At 33.6% G+C, this 21,057-nt stretch overlaps 1 protein-coding gene across 3 annotated transcripts in view; it reads right to left on the bottom strand.

Moving 5' to 3' along the window:
- Window positions 1-21,057, bottom strand: part of LOC140444193 (uncharacterized) — a 28,138-nt gene extending 7,081 nt beyond the window's left edge. For 2 of the 3 annotated variants that reach the window (XM_072535921.1, XM_072535919.1), the window contains exons 1-4: window positions 20,983-21,057; window positions 18,097-18,216; window positions 14,335-14,549; window positions 5,267-5,380 (exon numbers count right to left, since the gene is read on the bottom strand). In XM_072535921.1, coding sequence (XP_072392022.1) covers window positions 5,267-5,380; window positions 14,335-14,549; window positions 18,097-18,216; window positions 20,983-20,985 — 452 coding nt within the window. In that variant the 5' untranslated portion in view covers window positions 20,986-21,057. Of the gene's footprint in view, window positions 1-5,266; window positions 5,381-14,334; window positions 14,550-18,096; window positions 18,217-19,779; window positions 19,973-20,982 lie in introns of all 3 variants that reach the window. The other variant, XM_072535920.1, reaches the window with a different exon arrangement.

The following is a 21,057-nucleotide window of genomic DNA, read 5'->3' as shown; positions in this document are numbered from 1 at the left end:
TTACGGGGCCTTCCTCTTGTTCTGTTTCCTTGGGGCTTCCATCTCTGGACTACTTTTACAGCTCGATTATCTGGCATTCTTTCTAGGTGACCAAGCCAGTTTAGTCTTTGTGACTTTACAAATCTGACAGTATCTGCGCTCTGCATTAGTTCATCCAGCTCGTGATTCATTTTAATTCTCTACGAACCATCGCTGCATTGGGTTGGTCCAAATATCTTCCTTAGTATTTTGCGCTCAAATATTCTCAGTTGATTTTCATCAGTGGTTGAAAGGGTCCACGTTTCACATCCATATGTGACCACTGGTCTAATTACTGTTTTGTAGATTCTCAGCTTAGACTCACGATTCAGTAACTTACTTTTCATTAAGTCTTTGTATGCATAAAAGCACTTATTACCGCTAAGAATCCGTGCTTGTATTTCTTGACTGATGTTGTTGTTGTCATTTATTATTGAGCCTAGGTAGGGAAAAGTGGAGGCATATTTGTAGGTATGGTTGTCTACCTTCAGATTCTCATGTTCATTCGATTTTGTGCACTCCATATATTTTGTTTTGCTTTCATTTTTATATAGACCAAACGTAGCAGCTTCTCGTTTCAGTTCTATAACTTTTTCGCTTAATACACTTTTGTTGCGGCTTATTATGGCAACATCATCCGCATATGCGCATATTTGCATAGATCTTGTATTAATACAGCCGTTTATATCCAGTTTTCTAACAACAGCTTCTAAAGTTAGATTAAAAAGTGTTGTTGATAAGGCATCCCCTTGTCTAACTCCATTTTCAATATCAAAGGCCTGCGTCATATCTCCATCTATTTTCACCATAGCTTTGGAACCCTCCAGAGTCATTCGTATAAGTTTAACCAACTTATTGGGTATCCCTAACATAGATAGTTGCTTTAACATCTTTTGTCGATCTACTCCATCAAACGCCTGTTTGAAATCGATATACAAGTTGTAAATAGGTATGTTATATTCAACACATTTTTCATATATACCTCTTAACATATGTATTTGGTCAATAGTTGACCTCTTTGGTCTGAAGCCACATTGGTATTCACCAATAATCTCCTCCGAAAACGATTCCAGGCGGCTATATATAATTCCTGATAATATCTTGTAGATGACATTTAAAACTGTTATGCCCCTATAATTTTTGCAGAGTCGTTTGTCTCCCCCTTTGTACATAGGAAGTCTTCCATTAGGCACCATATATTGTAAGAAACTTGGAAAGCTGAAATTTAAGATTCCCAAAGACGAGTAAATAATCTTCTTCTTCTTTGAGTACCGTGCCCAAGTTTTAGTCGTGGATAACTTCCATGACGATTTGCCGATATCGTTCTCTCTTTCCGTTGAGTATCAACTGCATTATCATGTATCTGCGTCCTTTCATTACATGCCTCAGATATTAAAGTTTTTTCTTTTTTATTTACTTTGTTAAGTCGTCTTCACCTTGAGCTACTCTGTTTAAGACTTCTCTGTTTGAAATGTGTTGAGCCCATGATCTTCTGAGCATTCTACGATATAACCACATCTCGAAGGCTTCTAATTTGTTCATCATGTCTTCATAATGCAGATTTCACATCCATATAGTAATACAGGATACACATAATATTATAAGCAACTTAATTCTCAGCTGTAAGTTTAGAAGAGAATTGCTCAGAATAGATCTAAGTTTCATAAATGCTCCTCTTGCAATTTTTATACGAGTTTTAATTTCTTCATCCGGATTTAGTGTCTCGTTTATCCAACAACATAGGTATTTAAAATGGTTAACTTTTGTTATCGGTTCATTATTGATAATTAGTTGTATAGCGCCAAGGTCTTGTTTCTTCTTCTTCAGTGCCTTATCCGGTCCGGATGTTGGCGATCATCAAGGCTATCATGGTTTTGTTCACTGCTCTGCGAAACAGCTCCGCTGCAAACAAACCATTATCGGAGATTTTTCAACCACGAGATACAACGGCGTCCCGGTCGTCTTCTGCCAAATACTTTACCCTGCATAACGAGTTGAAGAATTCGATATTTTTCTTCGTTCCGCATCACGTGGCCGAGGTACTCAAGCTTACGTTGTTTAATTAAATTAAGCACTTCTTTTTCTTTTGTCATGCGCTGTAGGACCTCAACGTTGGTGACATGGTCCACATGTCCACAGGTCTTGTTTACTAACCACATATAACTTTGCCTTTGTTGTATTTATGCTTAGTTCGTTATTAGAGCATTATCCAGTGACTCGATCTATAAGGAATTAAAGATCTTCGATAATGTCAGCCATGATCGCATTGTCATCTGCATATCTGATGTTATTAATAGTTTCTCCCCCGATTCGAACTTCACATTGCCCTTCCAAGGCATCGTTAAAAATTATTTCTGAGTAAATGTTAAACAAAGTTAGGGACAACACACAACCCTGTCTAACACCTCTTTGAATACAAATTTTGTCTATTTTTTGCCGTCTACCAGAATAGAAGCTTCTTGATTCCAATATAGTTGTAAAAGTATCAGATCTTTATCATCTATTTCAGTTATTTCTAAATATTCGAACAGCCTACCATGTTGAACCCTATCAAACGCTTTCTCAAAATCTATAAAACAGACGTAAATTGGTTTCTGTACTTCCCATGATCGTTGAAATAATGTAAGCATTAAGAACAAAGAATTATTTATTTCCCATTGTGTGTTCACATTTCTGCTTGATTCTATTAAGAATTATCTTAAGAAGTAGCTTGAGAGAGTGTCTTATGAGACTAATTAGTCTATAGTCTTCACATGATGATGTATTAGGTTTTTTTTGGAAGTGGGATAAATGTAGACTCCAACCATATTCGTGGCAGTTTCCAGTTTCGTATATGTGGTTATAAATGTTTGTTAGTTCTGAGACATTGTCGTCGTCTAGAAGTTTGAGCCAGTCTGATGATATTTGGTCAGGGCCTGGAGATTTCCTATTTTTGCTTTGTTTGATGACTTTCTCTACTTCTGATTTTAAAATACTAGGACCAGTATTCGTATACTTTGTGGTGTTAAGTGGTGCCCTTGTATCCAGGAAGAGCTTTATGTAGTTGGTTTATTCTTCCTTTTTTTCGTTTTTAATCGAGTCTTTCAAGTCGAGAATAATTTTACCTTTGAAGTTTCTCATAAAGTGAGGAGTTCTTTTTTTCTGAATGTAGGTAATTTCTTTAAGTTTTTTGTATATATATTAAATGTATCTTTGTAGTTCTTCCATCTCACAATATCTCTATTCAATCCAGGCCTCTTTTGTTCGCTTAACCTCGTATCTTATTTGTCGATATATATTTCTCATTTTTATTTTTACAATTTCTTCTTTGCTAAATAAGGTCTAGTATGTTATCGATCATCCAATTCTTTTTCTTTACTGGCTCTTTTTCTGATTTCAAAACTTCACCTGCTTACATCTGCAGATGTAATAATGTTTCTAAACCTTCTGTTAATGATAATGTAGTCGATTTGATTTCTGACTACCTTTCCTTCTTGATCAGCTGGAGTTTTCCAGGTATATAGTGGTCTTTTAGGTTGCTGTATCAAAGTATTTGTTATAAGGAAATTTTCTTCTTGGCAGAACTGTATTAGTCTTTGGACTCTTTCGTTCCTTTCTCTAAGTCTATACTTGCTGGTTATATCTTGTGTTATTTCGGCACCAACTTTTGAGTTGAAGTCTCCCGTAATAATCGTAGCTTCATGTTTTTTTGTGCTCTGGAGAATTTGTTTAATTTGGTTATAGAATTTTCAATTTCTTCATCTGGTTTGTCAGCTGTTGGTGCGTAGACTTGTATTATATTAATATTCAATAATTTGTTTTGCAGCTGTATCATCATGATGCGATGATTGAAAGGAACGAAGTTTCTAATACAGTTACGAATTTCTTCTTTGACAATAATTACGACGTTACGTCTGGGTCCTTCTGCCTTTCCCCAGTGGTAGACAATGTATCCATTGCTGTCGAATATGTTTGCCCCCTATCCTTTTCGTCTTGCAGATACCTAGGATAGGAATGTCTAGTAAATAATGTCCAACACAAAATAACAAAAACTGGAGTCACTCGGCTTAGGATTGAAAGCCTCTACAGAAATCTTCTATATTCAGTAGGATTGGAGGTGGAGGCGATTGGCCTTTCCATCGCACGAAAAAATCTTTTCTTAGAAATATCTTGTGCTGGATTGTTCTAGTATTAGAGTGTTGTGAACATATTTTAGACCTGTCTTCAACCTATATTTACCACAAACCCTATGAAACCACTTGTTTATTCATTTTTATCTTTGACTGCAGATTATGGTACAATCGTTGTATAGAGAGAACTTTTATATTCATTGCGGTATTTTGTAGAACTTGCCACTGTTTGTATAATGGTATAGTGTCATATGCCTTTGTTAAATCTACGAAAAGCAGATGAGTTTGTATGTATCTAGCTAATTCTTTCTCATTGATATGTGTTGGTGTAATGATATGATTTGTATAAAAACATTAGGAAAGAAAACTTGCTTGTTTTCTTTTTTAGAAGTTCGTATTCTTCTTCAAGTCATGATTTTAAAACTTTTGTGTAAAATTTACTAAGGGTAGTAGTTACACTGGTGATACATCGATATTAACAAAATTAAGAAAGAAAAAAAAATGGGTAGAAGAAAAATCTTGTGGATCGTTGAGGAGATTTACGATGAAGCATATTTCTTAAAACTAAATACTGACCTATAAAAATCCTTGTCAAAAAAATCGTAAAACAAGGATCAGAGGACTTACCAGAGACCTATAAGAACCGAATCAATATATTAAGAGTAAAATAAAAATCACAGAACCCAGGAGACAATATTTCCTTTTTTTGCTTAATTTCAAAAATAAAGAAGTAGTTTTCTGTTCTGGAATTAACTTGGATTTATATTTTAAAGGACGTCCCTGTACTTGCTTTTCATTTTAGCTTGTAATTTAATATTCGCTTATTAAAAGTTTTTTATTACTTGTTTTTTTTTAATATTCCAGATATTTACTTTTTGTCATCCGTCTTTATTTATCTGTTTCTAAAGTCTTGTAATATCTTTCAGCTTTATGAGAAATATCATTGGTGCGAAAATCCATCTTTCCAACTATATAACTATACTGACACACAAATTTATCTTAACATAATATTTAACGAACAGAATAAATCTTTAAATACATATTGATTTACGATATTTAGCAATTTAAACGAAATTGTTTTTATGTTAAGAAATGTGTGGTAACGACTCTAATAAGAAAAGTAAATACATGATTCTTACGTTAAAACGATGTTGAACAGTTTTCCGTACAGGCCGTTGGCCTCGTGGGCCAGTGAATCCATGGCATTTTCACAGATGCTTCGTAACAGACACTGTCGCCCGTTTAGGCCTTCACTAAAATAAAAGTCATGCTAAATTATAATTCAATGAAGATCTATAAGAAGAATTTTGTCATAATTTGACATAGTTTTTTATATAATGACAACGATAACAATCTCTTATTTAATATTATGTTGTTTTCATCTTATTTTTTAGGCTAAATTAGAAAACAACAACTTTGCTCTCATCTAAAAGTCAAAATTAGTTAAAAGTTACAAAATTGTTGAAATGAACTCGCTTAAATGAGCTCAATGCATCTACAAAGTTGGCGTAGTAAAACCCAGATTTTATAGATTAGACACAATGTATACCATAAATTCCATAGAGAATTGAGGCAATGGCGTGCCTATTTAGCTGTTTAAATTTCAAACAGAAATTATAATTATATATTGGTTAAGAAAAATTATGCGTCGTCCGCATATCAGTTATGCCCAAAAAATGATATAAAAATAATCTATAGAGACCTAAACGCCAAAGTTGGAAAAGAACAGCAATTCCAAACCACAATAGGTAGGCACAGTCTCCATGAGCAATCAAATAGGTTAATAAACCTGGCAAGATCACTTAACATGGTGATTGCCAGCACGTACTTCGCTCGCAAAGATATACACAAAGGTACCTGGAAATCCCCGGATGGACTTACAGTAAATATGATAGATCATGTTATTGTAGACTCGAGACACCAATCGAACATAACAAACGTCCGCACCAGAAGAGGGGCAAATGCGGATTCTGATCACTACCTGGTCGAAAGTAGGGTAAGGGCTAGAATTTCAAACATCAAAAAGAAAAAAAGCTCTAAAAATGAACGATACAAGGTAGAAAGTCTCAAAGAAACAAACAAAAATAAAAAGTATAAAGAAAAGGATAAACAACAAACTAGAAAACAGAATAACATGAAAACCTAAATAAAGAGTGGGAAGAATGCAGAGACATCATAAAAGAGGAAGCTAAAGAAGTACTAGGCATAAAAGGTAGAGAAAGAAAAACAAGAACGAATGACTGGTTTGACGAAGAATGTCAGATCATCACAGACAGAAAAAACAGAGCATATTTACTGATGCAACAGGGGCACAGAACCTGACAAGCAGAGGAAGAATATAAACGACTACGCAAGGAAGAAAAGAAAACTCACCGAAGAAAAAAGAGAGAATATATGAACAAAGAACTTCAAGAACTACAAGAACTAAGTAAATCAACAAAGACAAGAAAATTTTATCAGAGACTAAACAAAAGCAGAAAAGACTTCAAACCGAGAACAACGATGTGTAGAGATAAGGAAGGTAATATATTGACAGAACAGCAAGAGATACTAAGTAGATGGACAAAACATTTTACGGAAAAGTTTGAAGGAGATCGGAGAGAGACGACCCCTGATATACCATTAGACCAAGCAGATAACAGAGAAAAGACTCCACCAACAATAGCCGAGATTAGAGCAGCAGCAGAAAAATTAAAGAAAAATAAAGCACCGGGATCGGACCAAATAGCATCGGAGTTACTAAAGGAAGGAGGCGACGCACTACAAAAAAAAAACATGAATTGATAACAAAGATATGGTCGAATAAACAGCTACCAACGGAGTGGAATAGCGGTATTATTGTACCATTACATAAAAAAGGAAATCAGTTAGAATGTGTAAACTACCGTGGAATCACGCTGCTGAATGCAGCATACAAAATAATGTCCAATGTCATTTATTAAAGACTTAGACCACACGCTGAAAAAATAGTTGGCAAATACCAAAGTGGCTTCTGTAGACAGAAATCAACAATAGACCAGATATTTGTTCTGCGACAGATCCTCGAAAACACAAGTGAATATAACATCGACACACATCATCTCTTCATAGACTTTGAAAGCGCATATGACAATATAAACCGAGAATTCTTAATAAAAGCAATGAAAGAATTTAATATATCAACACAACTAATAGAACTGATAAAAGAATCTCTAAAAGTAGAAAGTAGAATCCGGATACAAAATGAATTAACGGAAACAATAGATGTGAAAAAGGGACTACGCCAGGGAGACGCTCTATCATGCATCTTGTTCAACATCGTACTCGAGAAAATACTGAGGGACACAACAGTCAATACACGAGGAACAATCATTAATAAAAGCGTGCAAATACAAGCATTTGCAGATGATGTTGACATAATCGCAAGATCAAGAAGAGAAATGATAGAGGCATACAACCAAATAGAACGAGCTGCACAAAATAGTGGTCTTAAAATCAATCAGACCAAAACAAAATATATGCAGGTAAGTAAAAACGCAGATATAAGGCAGCCACAAAATATAACAATAGGAGAATACAACATAGAGGGGGTAAAAAACTTTATATACTTGGGATCCCTAGTCACGTCTGATAATAACGTTACGGAGGAAGTGAAGAGGCGAATATTTATTGCAAATAAATGTTACCATGGCTTAATTAGACACCTAAGATCAGATAACGTCGCAAGAAAGACAAAATGCCAAATATATAAAACCCTAATAAGACCGGTACTCACATATGGCTTAGAAACCTGGACACTCACTAAAAGAGAGGAAACGTTGTTAGCCACCTTCGAAAGAAAAATCTTGCGACACATAATATAAGGGTACAAAACAATACGGAATATGGCGAAGACGATACAACTCTGAACTATACAAAATATACCAGGATCTGGATATTATAACATTCATTAAAATAGGACGGCTGCGTTGGATAGGACATGTAGAAAGAATGGAAGAATGCAAAATACCAAACAAAATATTCAAACAGATGCCAGTAGGAAAAAGAACAAGAGGAAGACCAAAACTGAGATACTTAGAACAAATAGAAAATGATATAACAACCTTAAAAATAAAAAACTGAAGAAAAAAAGCACGAAATAGATCAGAATGGAGAAGAATCCTGGAACAGGCCAAGACCCAAAAAGGGTTGTCGAGCCAGTGATGATGATGATGATGATGAAGAAAAATTATGCAGATATACTATATAACAAATACCAATGATAAATAGGTAAACGGTTTTCAGCATAGACTTGAATAAATAATCGCCAAGAAGAACAAATAAGGCTGCAGAAATACATTGATTGCAGATACTAACAGATTATTTATTACAAACAAATAAATAAACTAGTTTGTTTCTTTTCCTAAGAGGATACGGGGCCAAAAACTGGTTCACCAGGTCTACTCCTCCCATGTTTTTGCTATAAAACTGAACAGAAAAAGGTCTGTTTACTTCTAAAATAGTCTTAGCAGATTTACACTAGCGTTTTATTTTATTCTGAGGTTCTATTACAGCACAATTAGAAACAATGTAAAGGGTCTAGTTGTCTGGACATTTAGATACAATTATATTGCCACCTTCAGTACTTGCAACGGATAAAGTTCCCTACCCTTTTGTTTAATTTGTCTATCTGTTTTCATAACAGAATTACAATTTTGTAGTCAATTCAATCGGAGAGTTCCTGTCACCCATATACCTCTTTTATGCAATTCTTTGATAAGGGGAAGTAAGCGAAATAAATTATCAAAAAAGACTTATTCTCTTTAAGTCATCAGTTAGATGGAAAACTACATAAACGCACGCTCCAAGTTTGCTAATTTGACTTCTGTCTTTTGAAGCTCCTTGGTAAATCTGAAAACGATACATATATCCACTAATTCCAGCTTTTAACCAAACTTTTACTTCCCACTTTTAAGGTTTTTTTGGTAAGTATTGCTTTATATCCAATTTTCCTTTTAGTGGAAATAATTTGCTCATCAACTGATTGGTATACCTCTGGATCTGTGGCACCTAAGAAGTTTTTCTAAATTTTATCCAAAAATCGTTGGATTTTTCGCAATTTGTCCGTGTTATTTTGATTTGCATTATCATTATTTACGAAATGTACAAACCTCAAAATAAATTTAAATCTTATAACTGGCATATCATCTCCAATAAGATGCATCCTCACGCCATTATTACTTAACCAGTAAAGCCCTATTCTGAGAAATCTGATGTACGCCATACTAAATTTGCGCCCAAGAAAGCGTATAACTCATGTTTTGTAAAACCAAAATTTAATTCTTATTTTGGCCAGCATATAAATTGGTCTAAAAGACGATATAATCCATTATGTCTGCGGTGAAGAGTGATAAAAAATAATCAATGTATGTTTCTTTGAACATGAATATTTTCTGTTCTTTTTAACTGTAGCAATGTTGCTAGTTTAAACATGCTGTCAGTATGAAAATGCCAAAATACGCTAAGCTAGTGGAATCTCTTAGTTGCCTAGTTTGAAGTGTTTTTCTCATTCCTGTTAATTCTCTAATAATTCTTTTATGCATGTTAAAAAAATCATATTTTTTCTCAATTTCTTCTAGTTCTTGGCACTGCTCATGTAACATTCTCTCTTTAGCTTCTTTTATTCTCTTTTTAATTAATCGATCAGTTTCATTATATTTAATTGGATTTTTTGTTTTGAATAATTTTCTTTCATTCGTTAATAGTAGTATTTCTTCAGTCATCCAGTCTTTATGTTTTCTTTTATTTGGTTTTAAGTTTTCATTTGCTGTTTTAATTATTGCTACTTTTATATTTTCCCATTTCAATTTCCCATTTTCAATGTTATACCAACTCTTATTCAGTTCTTGGGCATTACGTAGATTTTCAGTAAGAGTTTTTACAGTTTGTTCCTTTGTTTGTGATTCCCTTCTTATCTCTTAATATCAATTCTACTTTGTGTGAGTTTTTTAACCAGTTTCAATTTGGTTCGTAATGTGACTACTATAGGGTTATGGTCTGAACCAATGTCTGCTCCAGGGTAAGTTTTGGCAGACAGTATAGAATTACGAAATCTTTGTCTAATGAGGACAAAGTCAATTTGATTTCGGATTATTCTATTCGTTGTGTCACCGGGAGATTTACATGTATACAATCTTCTCAATCTTCTTTTTGGTAGCTTAAAAAGTGTATTAGCTATTACAAAGTCTTTCGTCTGGCAAAATTGTATCAAACGGTCACCACGTTCATTTCTATTTCCTAGACCATATTCCCCCACATATCCATCCACTCTTCCCTGGCCAACTTTGGCATTGAAGTCGCCCATTACTATTGTAGTGTGATGTTTCTTTATTGATTTTAAAACTTGTTTCAAATCATGGTAAAATAGTTCGATATCGTCGTCATCTTTATCTGCCGTAGGAGCATAAACTTAAATAAAATTCACTATACCTTTTTTAGACTGAAGTTGTATTGATAAGATCCTATCAGAATAAGGAGTAAAACTTCTCACAGAGTAATTGACTTTTTTTTGTAACTAAGATAGCAACACCATAGCGATGATTGACCTCGTTGTTACCTGAATAATACATGGTTCCATTATTTGTAATTTGTTTGCCTGAAACTGGCCACTGTACGTCACTTATATCTAAAACATCAATTTTAAGGTTTTCCATTTCAAGCAGTACGTTCGCTAATTTACGACTTGCTTATAGACTTCTGACATTCCAGGTTGCTATTATCAATGTCTTAAGTGCACAGGGATTTCTTTGGTTTACGACCTGGGAGGCCCTGTGATCAACAGTTATTCCTCCCCTGCCAGATCTTGGATTCTGTGCTCCATAATCAGTAAGTTTGTTTACTTTACTTGTCATTTGCCATTCATGACTTTACTTTGAAATTATAACAAAGGGTAATTGTATCAAATACATAATTCTATAAGAAAAAAAATTTCTTGCCTTTTTTTTTACTTTTCCATAAAAACTACGGACACTTATTTCAGGCAATTCACAGGTGGCCATCGCGGTTAGGTGATTTATAGATAATAGAGATAATGCAAACACTCCTGACCACGGCGCTGTAGACAAAATTAGGTTTAGTCCCCACTTCCTTTACTTGAACTTTGACTCCGCCTTCGCAGCTCCATGGTCAGGAGTGTTTGCTCTATCTTTAACATAAACAAACTATGACTTTCAAAATAAATATTGTAGATGGCGGTAGTAAATACTTGATTATATTCCACTGAAAGGGATTTCATGCATTTTGCACAAGTTTCACAGAAGTAAAATATATTTCAGCCAACGTCTCCAGTCCTTTCTGTTCTGCCATTCTCCATCTCTAAGGTTTCGTCTTTTCTTGGCTTCGTCCCCCTTATCCCTCCATGATCTTCGGGGTCTACCTCTTTTTCTCCTTCCTATTGGACTCCAATCCGAAATCTTTGCTATCCACCTTGTATTATCTGTTCTTATCACATGTCCATACCAAATTAAACGTTTTTCTTCGATGTAGCTCAGTATGTCTTGTTCTACTACCATTCTTCGTTTTATCTCCTCATTTCTGATGCGATCCATTTTTGTCACTTTGCAGCTTCTTATCATGAACTTTATTTTAGTAGATTTTGGACCTGTTTCGTTTATTTATTACCTAATTCTCTGCTCCATAGGTCATTATACTGCGTACCAAGGTGTTATAAATTCTCTTTTTTGTATTTCTGGTAATCTGTCTATCCCACAGTACCCCGTTCATTTGTTTAATACATGTTCTTGTCTGTGCTAATCTGCTGGTTATCTCTTGCTCGGTGGTTCCATTTTTTAAAAGTATGAATTCTAAATATTTGAATTTGTCAGTGCCGTTAATTTCCCTATTATCGTCCATTTCCAAGTTTCTCAATAGTTCTTGCTCTGTTGTTAAATATTCGGTCTTTTCTAGATTTATTTCCAGTCCATTTTTTGTGTATACCTTTTCTAATTTTCGGAGCATATAGCACAGATCGTTTTCATCTTAGCCGTTACCAGTTGATCATCTGCAAAGCTTAATGAGTAAAAGAAGTTGTCCTGGATTGGTATTCCCATCCCTTCACATTTCCTTTTCCATGGTACTAATATTTGTTCGAGGAATATCTTGAACAGTGTCGGAGATGTAGAGCATCCCTGCAATAAGCCTTTTGTGGTCTTAAATTCGTTGGAGTATTTATTTCCGGTTTTAATTCTTACCTTGTTCTTATAAAGGTTTTTTTGCGGCTTCTTTTAACCTCAGATTTATTCCAATTTCCTTCATCGTGTTCCATAGTTGTTTTCTGGGGACCGTGTCATACGCCTTTTTTAAATCTATGAATGCCATGTGTACTGGTCTATTTTTTGCCATTTTTTTTTCAATTAATTGTTGGAGTGTATATATGTGGTCTATGCAAGATCTTCCTGCCGTGAAACCCGCTTGATCTTCTCCGATTTTATTTGAAATAGATTTTTCCAGTTTTTCTTTCAGTATTTTTCCATATAACCTGCCCATACATGCTATCACACTGATGCCTCTGTAGTTCTTTTCATTCATCATTTCTTCTTATCTTTCTTTTTATGTATCGAGGTTATATATGCTTTGGACCATTCATCTGGAATTTCGTTCAGGTTTATTGTGTTACTGAACATTTCGTGTATAATTCTGTGTAGTTTGTCCGTTCCGTACTTAATTAGTTCATTAACGATTCATCCTGGTCCCCCTGATTTTTTATTCTTTAAAGTCTTTATGGCATTCTTTACTTCGATTAATGTTATCTCAATCTGTTCTTCATTCTGATTTTGTTGTTGTTCCTGTTCTGTGTCTGTCTCTATGAAATCTGAGCGGTTTTCTGTGAGTAGTTCTTTATAGTAGTCTTCCCACTCTTTTTTGATATGTATTGTATTTGGATCTTTTCGTTGTTATTCTTCCTTACAGATTTCAGTATTTTCCAGGATTCCGAATTCCTTGTTCCTCCCATGCATTGGTCAATTTATGCACACGTTTCTTTCCATTATTCATTCTTTTTTTTTGCTCTTCTTCGTTTTACTTCTCTGTTTTTCTCTTTGTACTTCTGTGTGTCTTCTGGGGATTGGGCGCTCATACTTTTCATATATAGAATTTTCTTCTCCTCAATACATTTTTTGGTTTCTCTGTTTATTTTTACTTTGTGTTGGGTATTTATTTTCTCAAGTTTCCCCAAAGCTTCTAATGTCGCCTTTTTTATGCTGTGTTTGACGTGCTCGTACGTGTCTCCAAAACTTTTAACTCTTTTTAACTCCAAAAAATATATTTTTTGGAATTTAAAAAATCTGTCCACTGGAGTGGACTCAATGCATGAGAGAGTTAATGTACCAGTAATTTGTCGATAGTTACTTACTAATTATTTGAAATTGTTGATACGGGGAGTATAAGCATATCCGACATAATAAACTGGTTTGTTAAATGTATTATTTGTTACATTAACGTTTTCGTCTTAGAATTTATATTAAAATAGTGATAAAATTAAGTAAGAAAATTTACTTTTATGTGACGTGCCACCCATGACTTGTATGTCAGTCCCATAAAACGCTTGCATTGTCTTAGTTAATACCCGGAAGCGTTAAACAACATTTTTATTTCAGAAATCCCTTTATTGGAGCTATCAATACCGGAGGTTGAATTAATTTTCAGTGTCTGCTGTCTGCTGCAGGTGTAATGTTGCTGAAAAGGGTCAGCAATTAAGCCAACGAGCGAATTTTGAAAATGAACAGATCACTAAAGACCGAACTCTTAGAGCAGATGGTACGAAATTAGTAAAAATGAGATCAACAGATGCGATATGGGGATAGGTTAATTTATTATTTTATTACAATAAGGACGGGGTAACTTTTTAGAGTATTGCTTGTTTTCTGGAAAATTTCGAGGAAGTTTTAATAAAATTGTTATAATAAAAAGAAGCATAATCAAACGTTAATTACAAGAACAACAATTATTTATAAGTTATTGTCTATATTAGAAGAAAGTTACACCTGAAAGATTAAAGAAAAAATGCTAAATCTACAAGAAATAGAGCAAAAACACAGAAAACAAAAAACATGGATATAAAATTGAGAAATTATTACCAGGAAAATTATTGAGACCTACACAGTCGGATATAAAAGCTACAAACCTTAAAAGTGTAAGTAAAATGAAAAAACAGTAACCAGCAACACTCAAAAAGATATAAGTATTTACATACCTGTCGAAGAGTTCTTCAAAAGCTGAATACAAGATGGCTCTATCGCTTTTGGGAGCTGGTGGAAAGTCAACAGATCTCTTTCTCGTGTAAATTTGAGGATAAGTCAGTAATTGCGATACATTTTGAGCAACTGCATACTGCATTTGGAGGTTCCAACCAATTGCCATCGATTGTTTAGATCCAAGTTTTACTGGGATACCAATACCGATGACAATCTAGAAGAGACAAAAAAAACTTACTTAAATATCTAAATTTGCTCGAAGATTGTCCACAAAAAAATATCCTTAAACTTTTTTCTACCTACATTGCTATTTTAAATATAAAATAAATTAATGTTAAGCTAAATGTAAAGTAAATATACAGGGTGAGTCGTAACTATTGGGACATAGACTAAGGACAGGTTATTTGGACCAAAATATGGCTATTGGGCCAAATATGCCTTAATAAAATGTTGCCGAGAAAAAAGATACAGGGTGTTAAAGTTAATTTTTGTTTTTCGTTTTTTGCTAATAGTTTCCCTGTATATTTATAAATTGCTATCAAAATTGGCACAGAGGCATAATCTTAGACAAGAAATAGTATTTTATTTACAATTTTCCGTTTTGTCATAGAGGGCGCCACGTGGATCATTCCCAATGATCAAATTGAGTCTAAACTTTTTCTGATGAAACTTTTTAGTAATTTTTATTAAAAAATATAACGTAAACATCATTTTTACGTAAAATTAGTACTCTTGTTTAAACATGATAATTTCAACCGTTTTCGATAAAAACGCAGTCGAACTGCTTAGAGTCTTAAAAAACGATTTCAAATATTATTTCATTTATGAAAAGTATGCTTTGGACTGTCAGATAATTGTTGTTGGGAAATGTCATTTGTTTAGAGTAAATTATTTTTGATGTGACAGTGTAGTGTAATGTTGCATTTTTTAAAAGTAATCATTACTTTTTTTGATTGAAATGCCTCGTCGCAATCATTTTACTAATGAAGAAATGCGAGGTATGATTTGCGTATACGCACAAGAAAATTTTTGCGTTCGCTCGGCAGCCAGAAGGTATGGAATGTTATTCGCAAACAGAAGGCAACCAAATCACAAAACTTTTGCAAGATTATATCGTAGTTTAGGTGAAACTGGGTCATTTCACACTAAAAATCGGGGTGGTCGACCGAAACAAGTCACACCTAATCAAGAAGATGAACTTTTGGTTCGAGTAGATGAAAATCATGAAATAAGTTCACGACATCTATAAGCAGCAACAGGATTAAGTCAGTAGTCTATTGTTAGAATTCTAAAAAAAGTGAACCTTCATCCTTATCACTTCACTCCTGTTCAAAATTTATTTCCAACAGATCTTCCACGACGGTTACAGTTTTGCCAACGTATTATGAATAAACATCGCAATGACAGACACTTAATTAAGAATATTATGTTCACCGACGAAGCAACTTTTACCAGACGAGGAGTTTTTAATTGGCGAAATAGTCATTATTGTGAAGAAGACAACCCGCTATTAAAGCTAGACATTTTCAGCATGACTTTAAATTGAATATTTGGTGTGGCATTATAGGCGACCAACTACTAGGGCCTTATGTTCTTCCTCAGAATTTGAATGGAGATTCTTATTTATTCTTTTTGGAAAATACTCTTAGTGATATTTTAAATGATCTGTCACTGGATGTAAGAAGAAAAATGTGGTTTATGCAGGATGGAGCGCCACCTCATTTTTCATTAGCTGTTAGAAATCATGTTAACGACGTATTTCCTCAACAATGGATTGGCAGAGGCAGTGATTTTCAATGGCCACCAAGAAGTCCTGAGTACAACCTGCTAGATTTTTATTTTTGGGGACATATGAAGTCCTTAGTTTATGCCAATGAAATTAATACACGAGACGAACTTTGGAAATACATTCAAAATGCAGCTAATCTTATAAGGGGACAGAATAATATTTTTTTAACGTCCGAAAATCCTTTATAAAAAGAATTAGAAAAGGCATAGAAATCGGAGGAGACCACGTAGAACATTTGGTTTGAGTTTTTGTGAGTTCTTTTAAGTTAAAGTGTGTTTAGTTTTGATTTATCGTCAAAACGGAAACCTTACGTTAGTTGCAACTTTGTTTATTAGTTTGGTATTTGATAGTGGAATTGTAAATAAAATACTATTTCTTGTCTAAGATTATGCCTCTGTGCCAATTTTGATAGGAATTTTTAAATATACAGGGAAACTATTAGCAAAAAACGAAAAACAAAAATTAACTTTAACACCCTGTATCTTTTTTTCTCAGCAACCTTTTATTAAGGCATATTTGGCCCAATAGCCATATTTTGGTCCAAATAACCTGTCCTTAATCTATGTCCCAATAGTTATGACTCACCCTGTATATGTTGAAGATCTTTTTATGAACATAAGAAGAGAAGAACACAAATTGATAGCGAGGAAGCTCCAATAATAAATAAAATCTGAAGCCCCAATAAGTAAAATCTAAAGTTCAACATGATATAAATAGCTTAAAATCTAGCAGTCCCCTAGGACAGATGAAATTTACATTAAGCTGGATAAACTTTTAGATCAAGACAATTCTATCGCAGTAACTATCCTCTTTAACAACATATATAAATCTGGTGAGATACCTACAGAATAGCTACTATTAACCTTTGCTTCGCTGCCAAAAACCATGAATCTTAAACACTGTACAATGTACAATGTGAGTGTCACTCGATACTAAGGGGTAGGCAGATTGAGACCCCAGTGCCGTTTGACGGTTCTTGTATTTATACGGACAAGATACTGGTACGTCACTGGAGATTTGATGCCTAAAAATTATTCAAACAAACTGAATTTTGCCGAGAATATCAATTTTTGGACCAAAAAAAGCATAAAAGTTTACCAAGTTAATCCCAGGGGCTGTTCGTGTAAAAACGAAAAAAAATTGATTTACTAAGAAATGTAGAAAAAAAAATGTAGCTAAGATCATTTTGAACAAAAAGTTTTATTAGCACTTTTTGCATATAATCAACGTTCTCTCGGAAACAAAGCTTGAAGTGACTGGCGAAATTGGATGTCAGAAAAATAACTCTCAGCCACAGAGTTATTTTTTAGCGATAAATAGGGATTTACAGGTCAAGAACGAAAGGGAAAATTCGAGGCGGGGCTATGCGCGGAGTGCGTACTAGTCGCGAACACTAAGAGAATGGTTCATTCTACATAAAAAATGCTTACACAACATTTTGTTTAAAATTATCTTAGCTAGATTAGATTAGAAGAAGCTAGATTCTTGGTAAATTGTTTAGTCTTTCACGACTGGATTAATTATGTTTACGGCAGATAAATTTCTTCTTCTGTTGTTAAAATAAATGGCTTTTTTAATGCCGCAAATAAGGACAATAATAAATGACTTTAATGACGGTTGGCAGTAAAAAAATATTTATTTGCAGGTTTTTTTCATGTTCTAAAATCAATAATAAAAAAAAAATTCTAAATATGAAACTGTCAGAGGGAAGGTATGATAATGATGAGAGTGGGTATGTAGATAATTGTTTATATTTTGAAAACTGAAGTAATATGGTTATTTAAACGGCACCCTTTCTGCTGAAGATCTGCTTTGGATAATCTTCTTAACATTGATCTACAAATCGTCCAGAAAAGATGTGTTCTTATTGTCTTTTAGCTACTAAACATTTAAAATAACCTTCCTTACACAATCTTACAAATTAAAACTTTCCACCTAAAACGAGCTAGAAAGTATAAGTTGAAAATCTTACCTTAAAACTACCTCCAAATGGATAAACTAAATACCTTTTACTGCGGTGTTTGTGTTTGAGACTATTTATATCGTAAAATTGTATCAAAAACATTAAAATAATAATGTAGAAGACACGCATCTAAAAATAAAAAAATTAATGTTTTTTAAATGTAAAACAAAAGTTAATATTTATGTTAGATAAAATAAATTTTCAAAATGCAATACAAATATGATAGAGTACAATAAATTCGGTATATGGTAGAGATTATATACGTTAATTTTGTCAAGTTTATGTTTATATAATTATATCACAAAGGAAATCATCAGCAACCTTTAATACTGAATATCAAGGTTTGACTTGTGTTCTGCAGGAAAAACACATGACTACCACAAAAGGTCAACAATTGTTCACTGTCGGTACTTAGAGTATAAATCAACGCAAAAAAGAACACAATTATTAGTTAGATCTAGGTAGGACGGTGAAAACAACACAATTTTGAAAAGAATAGAACATCTGTTTCGTAAAGAAAAAAAAAGATATATAGATTTTATGTCCCAAATATTGGCGGAAATTAAAGAATAATATTTTGCCCACAAACATAAAAAACATGGGCCGTGGCAGATAAATTAAGGAATCTACAGAAAGAGATTTATAAAATACAAGAAACATGGCAAACTATTGTGAAGATCCTTATAAAAACAAAAGGGTTGTGATCGTTTGAGTACCTGTATAACCAAAAGCTCACTCTACTGCTATATGCAGCGGCGGCTCGTGGCCTAAAAAAGTGGTGAAAATGAGGAAAGTTTGCCGGAGTCAAAAGGAGTTTTGGTACCTACTTCGCGCCAATATCTCACTAAAAATTCGTTAAAAAAATGTATAGAGTTTAGGGCCTTAAAAACTTGAAAACAGTTTTTTAGGGCACTTATACTAGATACGATTCGTTCTGCTTGCCTGGAGTATTTTGGTTCTGAACCTTGACATTTCATTGAGGGTTTTTTGCTGATTAAAACACCACGTCTGCTAAAACGGGTTGCTGTGTTTCGATTCAGCCGCCCACTCTGGTTCAGACGCAGATGTTTAAAATACTGGTTGGTCGACCATGTAAAAGAAAATCCCTTTTATCTTCATTTTTCCAATGCCTAAACGGAGTCTCTAATATATGACACACCAAGTCATTAATTTAACCACTATTTATTATAGTCTTCTGCAGGTCATCATGCAGGGTAGAGTCGATGGCAAAAAGGGAATAGGTAAAAAGAAGTAATCATGGCTGCGAAATATTCGAGACTAAACAAAGATGACTGTAGACGAATTATTCCACGTTTCAAAAGACAGAGAAACTTTTAGAAATGTGGTCGCTAACCTCCGTTAATGGAGACGGCCTAGGAAGAAGAAGTCATTAATTGGATTCATGTCTATCTAAAATTATTTTTGTCCAAACGAAATCCACGAGAACACTTTATATCCGAAATCCGAAACAAACTACAGAGAAATGTATTAATAAAGTGCACTAAACAAATAAAATTAATACTGTGACTAAACTAAACTAATAAATACTATACTATATAAAAAATATCTATATAATAGACTAAATTTCAAAATATTGTCGCTGAGAGCAATTTCCGAAAAATAGAATCACCAAATACACATCCAACAGTGGGTGAAGACAAATAATATATTTTTAGGCGGAACTGCACTCACCAGTTTTCTCAGCTATCACTAAGGATATGCTGACGTCACGTTGCCATGGCAACCGTGAACACTTATGCAGATGGATTTCGCATTTCCAAAATGATATTCATCTTTTCCTGAATCACTCCTCTTATCATCTTCCTTATACATGGCTAGTGACACAGGTCAGGACTTGACCGTCAAGTACGTACCGCTAATAAAGCTAGTTGTCTTTTTTAATTTTTAGATTAATTAAAGGAGAATAAATAATTGATTTCAGAATTTTGGTTATAATAATGTTGTTTTCATTTTTTATCTATTTGTCTCAATTTAGTTATATTTTTTAGCGAACCTCACCTTCACCTACTTAACCTGCCTGGCCGCCGCTGGCTATATGAAGTAAAATATGCCATAAAGTCGCTATTTTATAATTTTCTAAGCGTTAGAGTATAAGTGTATTATAAAGCAAACTTCTGAAATCAATTTCTAACAAAGGAATATATATCACTATATCTGTACCGCTTCATAGAATAATACCTGTCAGTTTAATCTTTATAGCCTTAAAAGAAATCAAAATTATCTACATCATCAAATATTCCACCAACCACAAAGGGTTTGTAAAAGGAAATATACCTAGGTGATAACACATACTAAATCTGTGACAACCTAAATAGTTTTAAATACTAATGACAATTTGTTCAGTGAACTATCAAATTTCCTTAGTTGGGAAAATTTTTGAGTTACTATTATGCACTTTTGCGCATCTCAAATTCAGTTACAGTTAATAAAAATCTAGATGACTCTATTGAAGGGATTTAGATCATTTGTAATGAGAAAGGATCTAGAGTTTTGGACTAATGGAGTCCGGCAGAAATGTCATGTAGAAATATAATAAGAAATAAAAAAATAAAAAGAATGTTAGGGAGAGATATCTCGCATAGTAAGGATATAAAAAGACACCAATTGATTTGGTACAAGCATTTTAAACGATTCGACTCTGACTGTTTAATAACTGTATAAACATGTGCATCTTTCTGAATGATGCGAAGAAGTAAAAAAAACGAACTGTAACAGAAGAATAATTGTTATCTTGTAGACAGAACCTACAAGGTTTATTGATTGGAGTTGAGGCTAAAATTTACAATAATTTGTTAAATATGCCCTCTAAAAAGAGTAAAGTATAGGCAATGATTAGTGTTTAAATATAAAAGAATTTATAAAACAAAAACTCACCATGTTATTTTTTTATTATTTATTTTATGTCAAAGATCTCATAAAATCTTAAGAACTCTTATGAACTACTTAGAT

This window comes from Diabrotica undecimpunctata, chromosome 6 (genome assembly GCF_040954645.1).
Source record: "Diabrotica undecimpunctata isolate CICGRU chromosome 6, icDiaUnde3, whole genome shotgun sequence".
NCBI lineage: Eukaryota > Metazoa > Arthropoda > Insecta > Coleoptera > Chrysomelidae > Diabrotica > Diabrotica undecimpunctata.
The sequence above is the reverse complement of the archived record's forward strand: the minus strand, read 5'-3'. Positions and strand labels throughout refer to the sequence as shown.